Source organism: Phyllostomus discolor, chromosome 12 (genome assembly GCF_004126475.2).
Source record: "Phyllostomus discolor isolate MPI-MPIP mPhyDis1 chromosome 12, mPhyDis1.pri.v3, whole genome shotgun sequence".
NCBI lineage: Eukaryota > Metazoa > Chordata > Mammalia > Chiroptera > Phyllostomidae > Phyllostomus > Phyllostomus discolor.
The window spans coordinates 25,694,921-25,711,956 of NC_040914.2; the positions used below are offsets into that span (position 1 = coordinate 25,694,921).

General features: G+C 56.4%; 1 protein-coding gene and 1 long non-coding RNA gene across 7 annotated transcripts; one reads left to right on the forward strand and one right to left on the reverse strand.

Annotated features, from left to right (window-relative positions):
- The first annotated feature begins 3,411 nt into the window (after window positions 1-3,411).
- On the forward strand, window positions 3,412-16,244 carry EPS8L1 (EPS8 like 1). Of its 6 annotated transcripts, none has more exons than XM_036012693.1 (20): window positions 3,412-3,516; window positions 4,418-4,472; window positions 6,615-6,658; window positions 6,955-7,013; window positions 7,613-7,774; window positions 8,051-8,200; window positions 8,645-8,727; window positions 9,071-9,332; window positions 9,583-9,709; window positions 9,901-9,989; window positions 10,108-10,182; window positions 10,289-10,437; window positions 11,072-11,213; window positions 11,333-11,361; window positions 13,221-13,353; window positions 13,441-13,572; window positions 13,751-13,865; window positions 14,017-14,191; window positions 14,557-14,689; window positions 14,778-16,244. In XM_036012693.1, exons 2-20 carry the CDS (start codon window positions 4,456-4,458, stop codon window positions 14,862-14,864), a joined length of 2,163 nt encoding a protein of 720 aa, XP_035868586.1. In that variant the 5' UTR covers window positions 3,412-3,516; window positions 4,418-4,455; the 3' UTR covers window positions 14,865-16,244. The 6 variants fall into 6 exon arrangements, with proteins under 6 accessions (XP_035868586.1, XP_035868581.1, XP_035868583.1 ...); XM_036012688.1 differs by lacking the exon at window positions 3,412-3,516 and adding an exon at window positions 3,529-3,633; XM_036012690.1 differs by lacking the exon at window positions 3,412-3,516 and adding an exon at window positions 3,529-3,633 and having other exon boundaries at window positions 6,618-6,658.
- On the reverse strand, window positions 6,994-7,657 carry LOC118497630. Its single transcript, XR_004900167.1, has 3 exons — window positions 7,589-7,657; window positions 7,128-7,430; window positions 6,994-7,048 (listed from the first exon to the last, which is right to left on the reverse strand). It is a non-coding gene; the product is annotated as an uncharacterized LOC118497630 (long non-coding RNA).
- Window positions 16,245-17,036: the final 792 nt, after the last annotated feature.

Below are 17,036 nucleotides of genomic sequence, written 5' to 3' on the forward strand. Positions count from 1 at the left end.
CGGTTCCCAGTCAAGACATGTGCCTGGGTTTCAGGCCAGTCCCGAGTTGGGGGTGTGTGAGAGGCAACTAATTGAGATGTTTCTCTCACATATTGATGTGTCTCTCCCTCTCTTTCTCCTTTCCTCCCCTTCTCTCTAGAAATGAATAAAGTCTTTAAAGGGGAAAGAAGCAACCAATGAATGAGTAAATGAAGTGGGACAACAAATCAATCTCTCTCTCTTTCTCTCTCTCTCTCCCCTTCTTCTCTCTCTAAAATCAATTTTAAAATATTCTCAGGTGAGGATTTTTTTTAATTGAAAAAAAAAGTTTCATCCCACACTTGGGTGGGGGAGGGGTATGCACTGAGAAAAGAGGGGAGGGATGACCTGGGGGTGCTTCCACGTACAATATACAAGGGCTCTTGCCTTATGAAGCCCCCGTGGATGATTCTGTCTAGCTCCTGGGCTCCCCGACCCAGAGAATAAATACTAGTCCAGACCCCCCGATGACAAGTCTGGGGACAGAGGTAAGCTCTGACATGTGGCCCCAGGCTCACTCAACAAAAGGACCTTATGGGCTGGCAGGAAGGGTCAGGTTCTCAGCTGCTGGGGTTTCCCCCTGGAGACTCTCCAAGATGGGGATTTGCTGGCTCCGCCTGAGACTTACTGAGTCAGGCTGTACAAGGGTGGGAGCCCCACTGGAACTTGGGAACCACTTGCCATGGTTTGGAGGGAGGGAGGTGCCTCCTCTGCAGCCAGAGAACAAGGAAGGTGTCCCTGGGCCCTGGAACTTGGGTGGAGACTCAGGGTTTCGGTCTCACCTGCTGCTCCAAACTTCTGGGGTGGGAGGTGACTGCGGCATGCCTGCCTGCTCAGAAACCATCTCCTCCCTCAGACCCAGGGGTCCATACCCCCAGCCCCTCCTCCCCCAGACCCAGGAGTCCAGGCCCCCAGCCCCTCCTCCCCCAGACCCAGGAGTCCAGGCCCCCAGCCCCTCCTCCCTCAGACCCAGGAGTCCAGGCCCCCAGCCACTCCTCCCTCAGAACCAGGAGTCTAGGCCCCTAACTCCCACCAATTGCCTCTAAGAGGACAGTTCCTCTACTGGCATGTGAAGACAGGGGCCTGGGCTCAGCAACATGTGTGTTAGTGGCCCAGCCCCAGAGCACCCTGACCTTGGGCTGGTGGCCTCCCCACTCTGAGCAGAGCTCTATCTGCTCCTCTCTCCGTGCAGTGCCAATCCTGCCTGGTGTTCCTCACAGCAGGTAAGGGGTCTGCTCCTCCCCTCGGACCCCAACCCAGGCAAGGCCGAGCTCAGACAGCATTCATGATGTGGATGTGACAGGGACACAGGATGACAGAAGCTGGAGACGTGACACACTGACCCCCACTCCCTGCAGCACAGCAGGCAGGTGCACCCAGCTCCCTGGCTCTTGGGCCCTCCCTTCCGAGGCTCAGCAAGTGCCCTGGCCCAGAACACTCCTCCTCCTCCGTAGTCTAGGCCACTTTGGGCTGCCAAACTGGCCCTTCAGGTTCAGCTCTGGCCGCCCCTCCTCCTCCAGGAAGCCTGCCCTGCCCCATTCAGCTGGACTGCCACAGTCCTTCATTCTACCACAAATGGAAAGAAAGGCTGTCATCTCTGTCATCATAACAGTCATCTATTGTGTCATCTTGGCCAGTTACTGAGCTGAGAAAGCTTCAGAATCTCCTTTAACCCTCCTGACACTGTGATCCTCATTTTCAGAGGGGCTGGGGCGCAGAGAGGTTAAGCAATCTGCCCAGGGTCACACAGCTAGAAAGGGGCCAGCACCAAAGAATGACAGGTCTATACTGCATGGCCCGGGGTTCAACCAACATGTCTCCTTCGTGCATGAGCTGTAAACAGATGACTTCACTTGTATCGGCCTCCGTTTCCTCACAGATTGTCATGGGGATTATCCGTACACACCTATAACATACTCAGAAGAGGACTGAAGCACCCAAAAAAAGTCCAACCGAAATTATGAAATGGCTAAGTCAGGATTCGAACCCACGCCCCTGGGCTCTTGCCATCATCTCTCTTGTCTGTGTTCTTTCATCTCCTTCTCCCACTTCCAGACTCACTCAGCATAGACTGTGGGGTCTGCATGTGTTAAAGAAAACAATGAAGCAATAATGCAATGAGCCCTGGCCCAGTGGCTCAGTTGGTTGGAGCATCATCCTATGCACCAAAAGGTTGCAGGTTCAATCCCCAGTCAGGGCATGTACAGAAGGCAACTGATTGATGTTTCTCTCTCACTTCTCTCTCTCTCTCTCTCTCTCTCTATCTCTCTCAAAAAAAAAATCAAGCCCTGGCTGGCGTAGCTCAGTGGATTGAGCACGGGCTCTCTCTCTCTCCCTCCCTTCCCTCTCTAAAAATAAATAAATAAAATCTTTAAAAAATTAAAAAAAAAATCAATGAACATTATCCTTAGGTGAGGATTGAAAAAAATGAACAGGTAATAGGGTGTGTATTAGGAGGTGATAAACATTCTGAAGAAAAAAAATCAAGTACAGAGTGGGGGCAAAGATGAAGAAGGACGGGAGAGTAAGAGATGTTGTGATTTTAAACAGGGTGTTCAGGGGGCCCATCTGAGAAGGTGACATCCAAGGGTGACCCGGAGGAGGTGAGGCTAGCTAAGGGAACTGCATTCCAGAACAGAGAGCAGCAGGGGCAAAGTCCCCAAGGCAGCATGGGGTCTAAGGTGGTCAGGGCACAGCAAGGAGGCTGGCGTGCCGCCGCAGAGTGATGGAGAGGAAGGGCAGAAAGCAGAGGTTAGAATAGTGTCCCTGAACACCCTGCAGACTTTCTTTTATTCAGAGAAAGGGGAGCCAGGGAAAGATTTTGAGCAGAGGTGCAGCAAGGGCTGACTTAAGCTTCTGTGACTTAGACATTGGGACTAGACAGATGGGGAGATGGAAGGGAGTGGGGAGACCAGTGAGATGGTGGGTCCGGGTGAGAGATGATGGTGGTGGGAACCAGGTGGGGGTCGCTGCTGAGAAAGACTAAGTCGGGGCCTGTCCACCTTCCTGCTCTCCGGGGTCCAAGCTCCGATGTCTGTGTCTACCTTCTCAATGATTCACGGCAGGTGCAACCTTGGGCATTGAGCAAGTTGAGTCTTAGCCATCCTCATCGTGGATTTACGATTTACGGAGGGAGATTTCCAAAGGAAGCGGGAAGGGGAGGGGCGGGGGTCGAGGGAACAGGTGGAGAGGTGAACTGTGCACAGGTGTGCACACAGAGAGGGACACTAGCCCTGGGGACGAAAGCCCAGCCCCATCCAACAGGTCGACGGCCCCTCTCTGGCACCACAAACAAGTGGACATCAGACTTCCTGACTGCCCAGAGGTATCAGGAGGATGGAAGGGGGTGTCTGAGAGGTGAACCAGTGGTGACTTCAGAGGGCTGATGTTGTTATTGTTTTGTTGTTATAAGGACACAGTCAAGGTTCCTAACCCAGTCCCCGCCCTGGGTCTTCCTGCCAGCCCCGCCCAGGGGCCACTCCAGCCAGGCAGTGCCAGGTGAGTGCTCAGGTATGTGGAGGCGGGACAGCCCGGGGAGGGAGCAGGAAGGAGGGGCCCTGGGTCTGGAAGGGAGAGCAGAGCGGGCCTCTCCTCTGACGGAGTCTGACGGGGCAGGTAAGGAGGGGGCCTGGGAGGTTAGCTGGAAGAGGGGCACACCGGGGTGTAGGGGAGGAGAAACAGGGGTCTGGGCTCAGCAAAGGCGGAGGGACCCAAACTCCTGAGTGTGGAAGAGGTAAGGGCTGAAAAGTGGGCCACCCATACCTAAAGGAAGAACACAGATCACAGAGACTGAGGAAGTGAATGAGTGGGTCTCTGAGGAGACCAGCAGTCAGAGGGACCCTGGGTTCTTAGGGATAAGCACCTCGGAGCTGGACTAGGCCCCTGAAAGGGTGAGGCTGGGAGACAGGGCCCTGGGTAGAGGAGTAAAGTGGGGCACACATACATTAGGGAATTGAATGCATGGATTTCTGAAGGGTTTGGGAAATGGTACTAGGTGTGAAAGAGGGGCTGGGGGCCTGGACTCCTGGGTCTAAGAGGGAGGGGCTGGGGGTCTGGACTCCTGGGTCTAAGGGGGAGGGGCTGGGGGCCTGGACTCCTGGGTCTGAGGGAGGAGGGGCTGGGGGCCTGGACTCCTGGGTCTAAGGGGGAGGGGCTGGGGGCCTGGACTCCTGGGTCTGAGGGAGGAGGGGCTGGGGGCCTGGACTCCTGGGTCTAAGGGGGGGGGGCTGGGGGCCTGGACTCCTGGGTCGGAGGGAGGAGGGGCTGGGGGCCTGGACTCCTGGGTCAGAGGGAGGAGGGGCTGGGGGCTGGACTCCTAGATCCAAGGGAGGAGGGGCTGAGCGAGGAATCATAGGTTCCACAGAGCAGGTGAGGCCCTCACCTTTTTGCTGCTTCCCAGGGCACCACCCGGTGGCAAGAGCTGCCCACTCTGAAACCATGAGCACCACCATTGGGTAAGTGTCCCCTGCCCACCAGGCCCCCCACCCCAGCACATCGGCCCAACCTCTCACCCACCCTCACAGGGCATTTGCAGCAGCCAAGGTCTGGACATTGGGAAGAAAGCCTGGGCTGCCTCCCTCCCAGTCCAACCTGTAGTTAGAGCTCTGCTCCAGAGCAGACAGACCTGGGTTCGAATTCAGACACTTACACTCAGCAGTGGTGTGACCCTGGCCAAAGGACGTCACCTCTCTGAGCCTCAGTCCCCCCCAAGTTTAAGGGCTTGATGGGATAATGCACATACAAGACTTAGCAGAGAACCTGACTAACAGCAGAGGCTCAACTCACAGAAACTGCTACTGCTATTGTCGCTATCTTATTAAATATTGACCTTTTGCTAAGAAGTCAGGGGTGTTTATAATGAAGGCTCAGGTCTCCTGGAGTGAGCAGGGAGGAAAGTCAGACACATGGGAATAGCTGCATGGGAGATGTGAGGTAGTGAGTTCTTCAGCCCAAGGGTAATCAAATTGTAGGGAGAGCTGACTGAAAGCAGCAAGATAAGGAATATAGCTTTGACTGAAGTGTTTCTCATCCCTTATTCCTTTTTCTTTATTTTAAAGATTTTATTTATTTTATTTTTGGAGAGAGGGGAAGGGAGGGAGAAAGAGAGGGAAAGAAACATCATGTGTGGTTGCCTTTCATGTGCCCCCCACTGGGGACATGGCATGCAAACCAGGCATGTACCCTGACTGGGTATCGAACCAGTGACTCCTTGGCTCACAGGCTGGTGCTCAATCCACTAAGCCACACCAGCCAGGGCTCATCCCTCATTCCTGACCCCACTTGGGTTCTGAGCCTCAGTTCTTTCTTTTTTTTTTTATTTTTTTTTTAAGATTGTATTTATTCTTTAGAGAGGGAAGGGAGAGAGAAGGAGAGAGAGAGAAACATCAATGTGCAGTTGTTGGGGGCCATGGCCTGCAACCCAGGCATGCGCCCTGACTGGGAACAGAACCCGCGATGCCTGGTTCGCAGCCCGTGCTCAATCCACTGAGCTACACCAGCCAGGGCCTGAGCCTCAGTTATTTCTATGGAAATGGAGACTCAAGAATTCTTCTTGGAGCCCTGGTCAGTGCGGTTCAGTTGGTTGGAGCGTTGTCCCATAAACTGAAAGGTCTCGGGTTTGATTCCTAGTCAGAGCACATGCCTGGGATGTCATTGGTTCAGTCCCCAGTCAGAGTGTGTGTAAGAGGCAACCAATCGATGTTTCTCCTTCACATGGATGTTTCTCTCTCTCCCCTTCTCCCTCCCTTCCCCTCTCTCTAAAATCAACTATAAAAGAATTCTTAGCCCTGGCTGGCATAGCTCAGTGGATTGAGCGCGGGCTGGGAACCAAAGTGTCCCAGGTTCGATTCCCAGCCAGGCTACATGCCTGGGTTGCAGGCCATAACCCCCAGCAACCACACATTGAAGTTTCTCTGTCTCTCTCTCTCTATCTCCCTCCCTTCCCTCTCTAAAAATAAATAAATAAATAAAATCTTTAAAAAAAAAAAAAAAGAATTCTTCTTGGAGAAGGTGACCTTGAAGAGGTCAAAGGCAGGAGACAGAGGAGGATTTGGCTGGGTACAGCCTGACCCACAGAGATGGAAGGGGAAGAAGATAACTCTCTATCTCCTCTAAATACTAATGCCATTGTAAAAAAATTCCATTTATTGAGCAACAACTGTGTACTAAGCCCTTAGCTTTATAATAATGACAGTAACAGTTACTGAGGCTGCAGAACCCTTCAACTGCATCATCTCATTGAATTCACCCAAGAACCCCACCGATGGAAGCTATAGGTAACTAACCCCTGTGTCACAGAGAGGGAAACTGAAGTAGGAGAAATGAAGTCTCCTGCCCTGGGTCTTATGGCAAGGCAGAAGCTAACAGGGGATTTGAACCCAGGTCTGTGTGTCCACAGAAGCAACTCTCCCTACCCCTGCCCAATACCATCACCTCACCTGTCCTACTAAAGTCTAGCTCTGCCCTCTCCTCCTCTGCTCAGAACCTGCTATGGCTCCCCAGTGCCCTCAAATGAGGTCACTGTTCTTCTTGGCACTTGATATTCCCATGATGTGCCCCAAATTCTCACAGTCCCTCTCACCCCTCTTTTCCTTCAGCAGCCCAGAAGCTGCCTCCAAACCAAGTGCCAAGTCCATTTATGGTGAGTTTATGGGCAAAGAAACCCCGGGCCAAGAGAAACAGTCTGAACTAAAGACCTGAGGGGACCCCTGAGGGGTCTGAGGGAGGAGGGGCTGGGGGCCTGGAGTCCTGGGTCCGAGGGAAGAGAGACTGGGGGTCTGGACCCCTGTGTCTGAGAGAGGAGGGCTGGGGCCTGGAGTCCTGAGGAGCCTGAGGGAGGAGGGGCTGGGGGCCTGCAGTCCTGAAGGGTCTGAGGGAGGAAGGGACTGGAGACCAACGCCTCTGATCCACCTCTCTCCCCGCCCCCACCACACACAGAACAGAGGAAGCGGTACTCCACTATGGTGATGGCCGATGTGTCCCAGTATCTAGTCAATGTGAGTCTGGGGTCTGCACTGCCACAGGGGGTCTTCTGGGACAAAGAGAGATGGGGCTGTTGAAGGCAGTTGGGCTTCCACACAAAAAGAACTTGAGAAATTCAGTTTGCTCACCTGCAAAGTGGACTTCCTCCACCTTGCCTCAGACACGGATATCATGGCAGAACTCAGTTCCACTCGAATCTGCTCACTTACCCTCTGGACCAGCTCTTGAGCTGGACAATGTGACCACAGGCACAAATCAGAGGCAATCCTGGGTGAGTAGGGTTCAGACAAGGTCCAGAGATATTGCAAAGGGTGCCCGGTGCTCTGATACAGGTAGAGGTGCATTGAAGGGACTAGATATAATCCAGACCATTCCTTGCCTTCAAGGAGCCTCCAGTCTCCATGGGAAGACAAACCCAGGTCCTCATTACTCTGGTAAAAGAGAAACAAAGGGCACTGAGTGGAGGCGCCCATAGGTGGGGCAAGTGATCAGGGAAGGCTTCCTGGAGGAGGTGTGGTTAGTTACAAGCTGTAAGGCAGATTTCAGGGAATTCTGAGTACCAGCCCCCCAGCATTATCCTGGGACTCACTGCTTTCTCTATGGCCTGTGCCAGCACCTGGTGACATTCTGCCTGGGCGAGGAGGATGGCGTGCACACCGTAGAGGACGCCTCACGCAAACTGTCCGTCATGGACAGCCAGGGCCGTGTCTGGGCCCAGGAGATGCTGCTGCGCATATCTCCCGATCATGTGACATTGCTGGACCCCGTCTCCAAGGTGCCAGGGGGCATATGGGTGGAAGGCGCAGCTGGACCGAGCAGCCTTGAAGAGCTTGGCCCTGGGGACTTAGGGAATCTTAGTGTGAATCTTGGCTTCTGTGTCCTTCTTCTGGGAACTTTGGCAAGGGACCTGCCTCCTTCGTGAGCCCTATTAAAGCAGGGATATTGCAGGGTTGCCCCGCGCAGTGCTTGCACCCGGTGGCACTGCTGTCTTCAAGTAGTGGTGGCATCGCTTCCGAGCGAGCCTCTGTTTACCTGCCGTCCCACCCCGCAGGAGGAGCTGGAGTCGTACTCACTGGGCGCCATCGTGCGCTGCGACGTGGTGATGCCGCCGGGCCGGAGCCGCTCTCTGCTGCTGCTGGTGTGCCAGGAGCCCGAGCGCTTGCAGCCTGACGTGCACTTCTTCCAGGGCCTCCGTCTCGGGGTGAGCGAGCAGGGTCAGGGGTCACGGGGGAGAAAGCGGCTGGGACCCGTTTCAGGCCCCGGCAGAGCTGGAAGAGGGCGGGGCCTGGAGGTCAGCTCTAGCAGAGGGGCGTGGCCTAGAGGAACAGGCAGCGGGCTCTGAGGGCAGGTTGGACTCAGGGTCCAGGACCCGGACAGAACACGGGAGAGGGTGCCTGGAGGACAGCCAGAACTGGGATGGAGGTGAATACGGTCTAGGGGTAGGGAGCCACTTGAACCGGGCCTCCGTGGGTGGGGGCGTAGCCTAGGTCGGACAGATTTAGGGCGAAGGTGTGAGTCTAGTGCGTGAACGTGCGTGGTCCACATGCATCAACCAGGACTTGGTCTGGGACTGAGCCCATCCCTCTCGCGTCCCGGGGAGGGCAGGGGGTCGGGGGTGGGCGTGGCCTGACGGTGCGATTGGCAGGCGGAGCTGATCCACGAGGACATCCAAGGGGCTCTGCACAGCTACCGCTCTGGCCGTGGGGATCGCCGGGCAGCGGCACTCAAGTAAGGAGGCTGGGCTGGAGACCGGGGAGAAGAGGGGACGGGTGGGGTCTCTATTCTCCTTATCCGAGAAATGGGCTGTCACCACTAGCCTAGAGCAGAACGAATTTTGAATAGGGTCTAACAAAACCCCTTCGCGTCATGCATGTACCTTCCAAACAAGTGTGACCTCTCTCCAGGACCCTACTTTTCCTGGTTCTGGTCCCCGTTTTCTCCTCTCTTGGCCTGTTTTCCTCCAGAGAAGTGCGACCCCTTGGGGTAACTGTGTCTGTTTTAAGCCCCAAAATGTTTTCCGTCCATGGACTCCTCGGGGGACCCAGCCTCAGGTTCCCTTCTTCCTCCGCAGGGCCACGCAGGAGGAGCTGCTGCGCCGCCCCTCGCCCACCCCGGAGACCCCGCCCTTGCAGCGCCACCCGTCGGTCCGCGCAGCCATCAGCCCGGTGGAGTCGGCCACGGGCCGCGGGGGACCCCAGAAGGAGCCCATCCCTGAGACAGACGCGTCGCCGAGGCCGGGCGGGGCAGAGATCTCCAGGACCACTGACCCGGCCTCCCCGGACCTGGGTCCCAGCGGCTCAGACCTGGTCACTCTTCAAGCTGAACGGGATGTGGTGAGCGGGGCGGAGCCAGACGTCCAGGGGCGGGGCTAGACTGGGAGGCGGGACCGACTGTGGGTGTGAGCCAGACGTCGAGGGGCGGGGACACGTGTGGGGGCGTGGCCGGCGGGGACTGACGGAGGAATCGGAAGGTGTGGCCTGGCCTGGGCTGGGGTATCCAAGTCTCCTGGCTGCAGGGCTCTGACTGGAGTGGTGAGGGTCCAGGACCCAGGGGTCTCACGCGTCCCCCGGCTCTGTCCCCCAGGACATCCTGAACCACGTGTTCGACGACGTGGAGAGCTTCGTATCGAAGCTTCAGAAGTCGGCGGAGGCGGCCAGAGTGCTGGAGCACCGAAAGCGCGGCCGCAGAGCCGGGCGCCGAGAGGCCGGGGGTGAGGGACGCCACCTGGTGGGATCCCAAACAACCCCCTCCCCTGGCCACTCCCAAATAGCCTCCCTCCCTCTAGGGTCTCCCCTCGCATCCCCTGCCCATTGGACTCCCCATCACGAGCTCTCTGGGGCTCCCCCTCCCTCTGACGCTGTCTCTGTGTCCCCTATCCCCTTGCCTACCCCCTGCCCACAGAGGGCCTCCTGACACTGCGGGCTAAGCCGCCCAGCGAGGCCGAGTACACCGACGTGCTTCAGAAAATCAAGTACGCCTTCAGCCTGCTGGTGAGGACGCGTCCAGCGCGGGGCATCAGGGGCGGGGAGTGGGCGGGGAGCGGGGGGGGGGGGGATGACCAACCTGACCTGTCCGCACACTAATGCCAGCCCCTCCCCGGCTCCGCAGGCGCGGCTGCGCGGCAACATCGCCAACCCCTCCTCCCCAGAGCTGCTGCACTTCCTCTTCGGACCTCTGCACGTGGTGAGACCATCCCCCTCGGCCCTCTTGTCCCCCCTGCAGCAAGAGGAATCGGGGTTCCACTTCTAGAGGGTGTGATGGCTTGCCCATTTCTGCCCACCCCTGGCAGATTGTGGAGATGTCGGGCGGACCCCAGTTGGCGAGCAGCATACGGCGGCCGCACCTGACGTCTGAGGCCGTAGCATTGCTGAGGGACAATGTCACCCCAAGTGAAAATGTGCTCTGGACCTCGCTGGGGGACTCCTGGACCCGCCCGGGGTAAGGGGCGTGGTTAGTGGGGGCGGGGTTGGGAGAAAGGGACGTGGTGATTGGAGAGCAGAAGAGACTGGAGGTAGTGATTGGAAAGGTGAGACTGGGAAGGAAGGGTTAGAGCGAGGTGTAGATAGGAGGGTGTGGCCAATGAAGAAAGGGTGGGACCTAGAACAAATGCCAGCATTCGATTGGAGGAAAGGCCAAAAAGTAGTGTGAGAGGTTTAAAATTGTATCAGATAATCCAGCAGGAAAAAAAGGTGGGATTACAGGGCGGAGCTATATCAAGGGGCGGGGTTTAGGAAAGGTTTGGCCTGTGGTTTTGGAAAGGGGGCGGAGTCTGTGTTCTTGGAGGCGGAGAACCTCAAGGGGGTAGGGGGAGAGCCAGGGAGGGATGCGTTTAGCTAGAAACCCGGTTTGGATTCAGAAGCTGGGGCAAGCATTAGTTGAAATCAGTGTATTTAGAAATAATTGGTGTCGTAGGGTGCGGAGCTTAGAGGCAGGGGCAGGGTTTGGCAAAAAGAGGGGAGGATAGAGTAGCTGGGTTAGACTGAGGTTTAAGGAAAGGGGAAAAGTGAAGTTAATGACAAGGCTAAGTCGGGCCAACCAGGGTCCCTGAACCTTGGTCTGTCCTTGGCTGCAGGCTGGAGCTGCCCCTGGAGGAGGGACCCCCATACATCCCGGAGTTCTACAGCGGCTGGGAGCCCCCCGCCACTGACCCGCAGGGCCGCCCCTGGGAGGACCCAGTAGAGAAGCAGCTGCAGCACGAGAGGCGGCGCAGGCAGGTAAGCCTGAGGCCTGGAGGGGGCAGCAGGATCCCACAGGTGGCACGGCAGGGCCAGGCCCTGGAAGGCTGGGAGGAGGCTGCCCTCCCTCTGACCCGCTGCCTTCTTATCTTCTGCAGCAAAGCGCCCCCCAGATTGCTGTCAATGGGTGAGTGTCAGCCCCGGGGGGGCATGGGGTACAGGGGGGTGCGTCGTGGGAGCTCCCGGCGCTCACTCTGCCCCCCTTTTTCTGTCTTTTTCCTTCTGTCTTCCCGGCTCTTCGCAGGTGGGTGAGGTGGTGACCAGGCCGGGGGCGGGGCTGGGAGAGGGGGGAGGAGCAGGGAGGGAGGGGGCGGGCCCAGACTTCTGGGTCTGAGGGAGGAGGGAGATAGAGGCCCAGATTCTAGTGTCTGAGGGAGGAGGGGGCTGGGTGTGGGTAAAGTCTTGAGACCCCAAAGGGCTAGAGGAAGGCATTTTGGTCTCCCAGGATCTGGGAAACTCCCTGCCTGGGTCTGTCCTGGGACAGAGCCCTGGGTATTGGAGGGAAGAGGCTGGGAATTGAACATACGGGTTTTGAAGAGGAGCCCAAGTCTGGTATATGGGACCTTGGACACCTACAGAAGCAGGCTTGGGACTTCAAGGGCTGAGGGGCAAGTTTCTGGGAAAGTTAGGAAGTGAAAGTGCCTCTGGGTCGCTGGGAGAGGTAAAGGCTGAGAGGCCGGGCCATCACTTTCCCAAGGTTTTGCAGCAATTGTCTCAGTCCCTGCTGGGTGTTGGACCTGGAGCCTTTAAGAGTTAAAAAGGAAAAGAAATTACAGCTTAAGTCTTGGACTCCTGGATCTCTGGGGGAGGAAAGAACTGGGGGGGTCCAAGTTCATGATTCCAACAAGCATTGGGGGTGCGGACTCTTGGGTCCTGGAAGAAAAAGGGGATACAAGGGCCAAGACTCTAGGGTCCCTGGGCAAGTTGAAGGCAGATGAGAGGGAAGCCACGTGGGATGAGAAGAAACCAAGCAGCAAGGCTGGAGGAGCAGAAGGGGGGTCTGGGTGAGGGCCCGGGCAGAGGATCTCAGCAGGGACAGCATGCTGGGAGCTACCGGCCCCACACGGGGGGGCACCGTGGCCCTGAAGACCCCCCTCTCCCTTGCACAGGTAGGCCTGATCTGAGCTGAGGTCCCTCCTTACTGGGGGGTCAGAGCCCATATCCCACTTCCCTTCCCCCAGCTGCCTGGTCTCGCGGTGCTTCAGACACCCCCAGCTTTAAACTCGCCTCTGAGCCTCAAGATTTTTAGAGGAAAAAATGGGCATAATGATCCCTTCCTGGAGGAGTGAGGAGTCCATGAATTTGTACAGGTTTTCAGTTAAGGGTTCAAGGCCATGGCAGAGCTCAGGCTCATGTCCAGCTGCATGTATAGGACAGCAAGATTGCTCAGGAGGTGGACTCTGGGACCAGCCTGCCTACGTTCCATGCCAGCTCTGCCTCTCCTTGTTCTGAGACCTGATGTAAAGTGGGTCACTGCGAGTGGGTCCCTTGCAGAGGAACAGTGATCCAAATTCATGATTCTGCCAGGGGTCGTCTCAAGAATTATATCAGCTAATGTACGTAACACACTTTGAACAACAGTGCCTGGCAGGTAGTAAGTGTTATATCAGTGTTAACTATTGTTTTTATTTTGACCGTGCATTATCATTATGCATGAGCCCAGTACATAGGAGATGCTTGATAAATAGCATCTGTCCCCAGTCATGTGATTTGGGATATTTTATCTTTCTTAGCCTGACTGTTCTCATCTGTAAAGTGGAGGTGAGGCTAGTACACATAGTATGGGCTTACAGCACATTGCCAGGCCCAAAAAGAAGTAAAATATATTCTAGCTGTTATTCCCATGTTAAGTCTCTATTAACAGTACTAACTTGGCCTCCCGCCTTGGCCTCTGCTTGGCTCTAACTCCAGCTCACACCAATACCCTACAGCCCAGGGCAGTGGGACTGGCTGCCTCCTATCCTCAACCCTCCCTCTTCTCCTTAGTCACCAAGATTCGGAGCCAGAAGCTGAGCCCCAGCAGGAGTTGGAGGCAGCGGGGAAGTGGGTCCTATGTAATTATGACTTCCAAGCCCGCAACAGCAGCGAGCTCTCCGTTAAGCATCGGGACGTGTTAGAGGTTAGAGGGATACGGGGCTGAGGGACTGGAGTGCACCCAACCCTAACTGCAGGCACAGGCTCTGAACCCTCCTCTTACCTCCCCCAGGTCCTGGATGACAAGCGCAAGTGGTGGAAGGTTCGGGACCACCGAGGGCAGGAAGGATATGTACCTTATAATATCCTATCACCTCACCCGGGGCCCCAGGGGGACCGCAGCCAGAGCCCTGCCCGCATCCTGGTGAGCCAGGGCAGACTCCCGGGTTTTGGGGGAAGATCCTGGGACCTGGGAATGAGGGGTATGTCAAGACAAGGGTACTGGCAGAGGCAGTGCTTGAGGGTTCAGAAATGTCCATAAGAAGGGCTGGTACTCGGAGTCCTCTCTCTGATCCGGGTTCTCTCTCCTCCGTCCTCTCTAGGAGAATAGCACTCCTCCACCTCCACCAGCCCCTGCCCCAGCTGTGGCTCCTGCCCCTGCTCGGCCCCACTGGGACAGCTGCGACAGCCTCAACAACTTGGACCCCAGCGAGAAGGGTGAGTGGTGGAGTCAGCCCCTCAGGAGAACGGTCCCTGGTTTCGCCTTCCCGACAGGGAAACCGAGGCTGAAAAAGAGTAGATGGATTACGGCCCATCACTAGGACCATTCTCCCTGAGTCAGTCCTTCCTTCCGGTTTCCCGCCTGCAGAGAAATTCTGCCAGATGGTCAGTGTCAACGAGGAGCTGCAGGCGCGCCTGGCTCAGGGCCGCTCGGGCCCCAGCCGCACAACCCCGGGGCCCCGTGCCCCAGAGCCGCAGCTCAGCACACGCTCCAACGCCTCGGAGGTCCGTGCCTGGCTGCAGGCCAAGGGCTTCAGCTCTGGGTGAGTAGCTGAGGCCGGCAGGGAAGGCCTGAGATTTGGGCACTAGAGGTGGAGTGTTCTGATTAGCCCAGAGTGGAGTGTAGGGGACCACGGAGAACTGGGATTGGCCCAAAGCGAGGGTCTGTCGGGTTGCAACAATGAATGAGATTGTGACTGGCATGTTTTCCAAGGTTCCAATTGGAGTGTGCAGGGAAGTCCCACCTTTCCCAAAATGTAGGGTGCCCCGCCCACCCGTGGCACGCTGTGGTAGGTGAATGCTGCTGATTGGACAAAGGGTTGGCCAGGCGTGAAGAGATTGGCAGGGTTTCGGGAGCTTGAGCTGACTGGCCGGCAGGCCTGACCACGCCCCCACTGCCCCTGTTCAGGACTGTGGAAGCGCTGGGCGTACTGACAGGAGCGCAGATCTTCTCGCTACAGAAGGTGGAGTTCAGAGCGGTGAGCCCGGAGGAGGGCGCCCGTGTGTACAGCCAAGTCATGGTGCAGCGTGCGCTGCTGGAGGTGAGCCTGCCACCCGTCCCCGGGACAGGACCGGGAAGGGCATCCAGGGTTCTGATGCCACAGTCCTGACTTCCATCCCGCCCTCCAGGACAAAGAGAAAGTGTCAGAGCTGGACGCAGTGATGGAGAAGCAAAAGAAGAAGGTGGAAGGCGAGATACAAACAGAGGTCATTTGACCCTTCCCAGCCCTCCGCTGTGTCCAGACCACGATTTTCCCCGTGCCCTGTGGGAGAATGGGCTCTGCAGACCCCCCACCAAGGGAAGTGGACTCCCTCTTGAAGGATCAAGGACCTGGTTTTTCCTCATCCCGGTGGATGAAATGGACCATTCTTCCTGGAGTCTCTGAGCAAGCGCTAGCAGACTGGCAGGGAGCGGGCAGGGGGCAGGGCGGAAAGACAGTATAGAGACTGTACTCTCACTGGGCCACCTCGTCAGAGGGTACACTCGGGAGCCCTGAGTATTGTGATGTGCTGCCCAGTCTATAAACAGCCTCCTCTTCGGGCCATGTCAACTGTTGTCCCTTCTCTACCCAGCTACCAGGAGGTCATGAACCTGCCCCTCACCCCACCTACAGCTTCATCTAGGACACGTCCCCACCTTCTTTGGTTTCTTTCTCTGAATCCTATTCTTGCCTAGAGCCCCACCCCAGGCTTCTTCCTGACCTCCAGTCCTCCAGTTCACTCCAGACGGATCTTCAGAACACTCAGTACCCCAGCCCATCCCTCACTCAAAATCTTTCTCTGGCTCCCCATTGCCCTCTTAGCCCTGTAGCCTGGTATTTGAGGCCTCAAGTGGTTTAGACCCTACCCACCTCTCCAACCTCATCTCTTCCTCATTCTTACATGCATTCTGGTCCTGCCCTTCTCCAAACATTCCCCAAACCTCTTCAACCACTGGGGTTTTGCATTTGCTGGTTCCTGCTGAAGGAATAGCAATTCTCTCCCTGTCTGGTGGCCTGGCCTTCCAGAGCCAGATCCATGACTCAGTTTGGGGAAGCTGCTCTCATCCCAGGGTTAGCCTGCCAGCATCCACTTTCCCACTGCTCCCCACCTCCCGCCAGGGGTCCAGCCACAAAGAAGTGGCAGCCTCCTGAAGGTGCCACAGGCTTCCTGGCCACGCTTCATCCTGAGATGACAGCTCAAAAGGAAGTGTCCTACCTCCTTGATTACAGCCAGCTCCTTTTCCCTCTGGCCAGCCAGGTTCAGACTGGACATTCCTCCAGCTTCAGGCAGATGGCCCATGGCTCCTTCTGCTCCCCTGACACAATTCCTGCCGACGGCTCCCATGGAGCTCAGCTTCTACCTGTGTCACCAGGTGGCCTGTGGCTGGCCAGGTTCACACCTGCTTCTTAGCCCAGGCCTCTGCTTCCCTCTTCCCACCGCCAGGCCCAGTTCACACCATTCTTTCCTCCTGGAAACACCCTCAGCCCTCGTGGGTGTCTAACCCTTCAAACTCTTACCTGGTGCCCCAACCTTCATTTCTAACAGAAGAACCAGAGATGCAAGCAGATCCAACCACAGTTTTCCCCTCCTCGATAAACCCTCATACTGCCATCATCTCGGCTGCTAAATGGAATGACTCTGGAAATACTGGAGGGGATGCCTTCAGGATGTCCAGACAGATGGGGTTGTGATAGGAACGGGGCTTAAGCCAGACAACTGACCTGCATGAGAAAACTGGGCTGGTCTTCCTGTTTCTGTCCCTCACTGCCACCCCACCCCCACCCCGTTCTCAATGCAACAACCAGAGCGTCCTGTTCAAATGTAGGTCCTACCTCACAGCCCAAGTCCTTACCGGGGCCACATCCCTACATGGCCCACCATTAATCACCTCTCCAACCCCATCCTCTACTACTTCCCACACCAGCCACACCAGCACCCCTGTGTGCTTCAGCGTGTCGGGCACACTTCTACCCCAGGGCCCTTGCACATGCTGCTCTTCTCAACACCTGGAAGACTCTCCTTAAATACCGACAACACAGCTCATTTTCTGATGCCTTCGAGTATCTGCCTGTGCCAGCTTCTCAGTGAGGCCTACTCTGACCACCCCAAACAAAACACACACGTGCACATACTTCCACACATGCACACGCCCACCTCCCTAGACCCTTCCCCTGCTCTTTCTCCACAGCACTGCCACCTGAAATGCACTCATTTTATTGTTTGATGCCGTATGCCTCTCCTCCTAAGACATTTCAGATCTTTGCCTTTTTCATTCACTACTGCATCAGCAACAGGTAGAACAGGGCCTGGCATGTTGGATATGACCAAGAATGAATGAATAAATGGAAGAATTAATACCCTACCTTAGAGGAAGACGGCTCCTACCCACTCCCAGCCAGCTGTAAC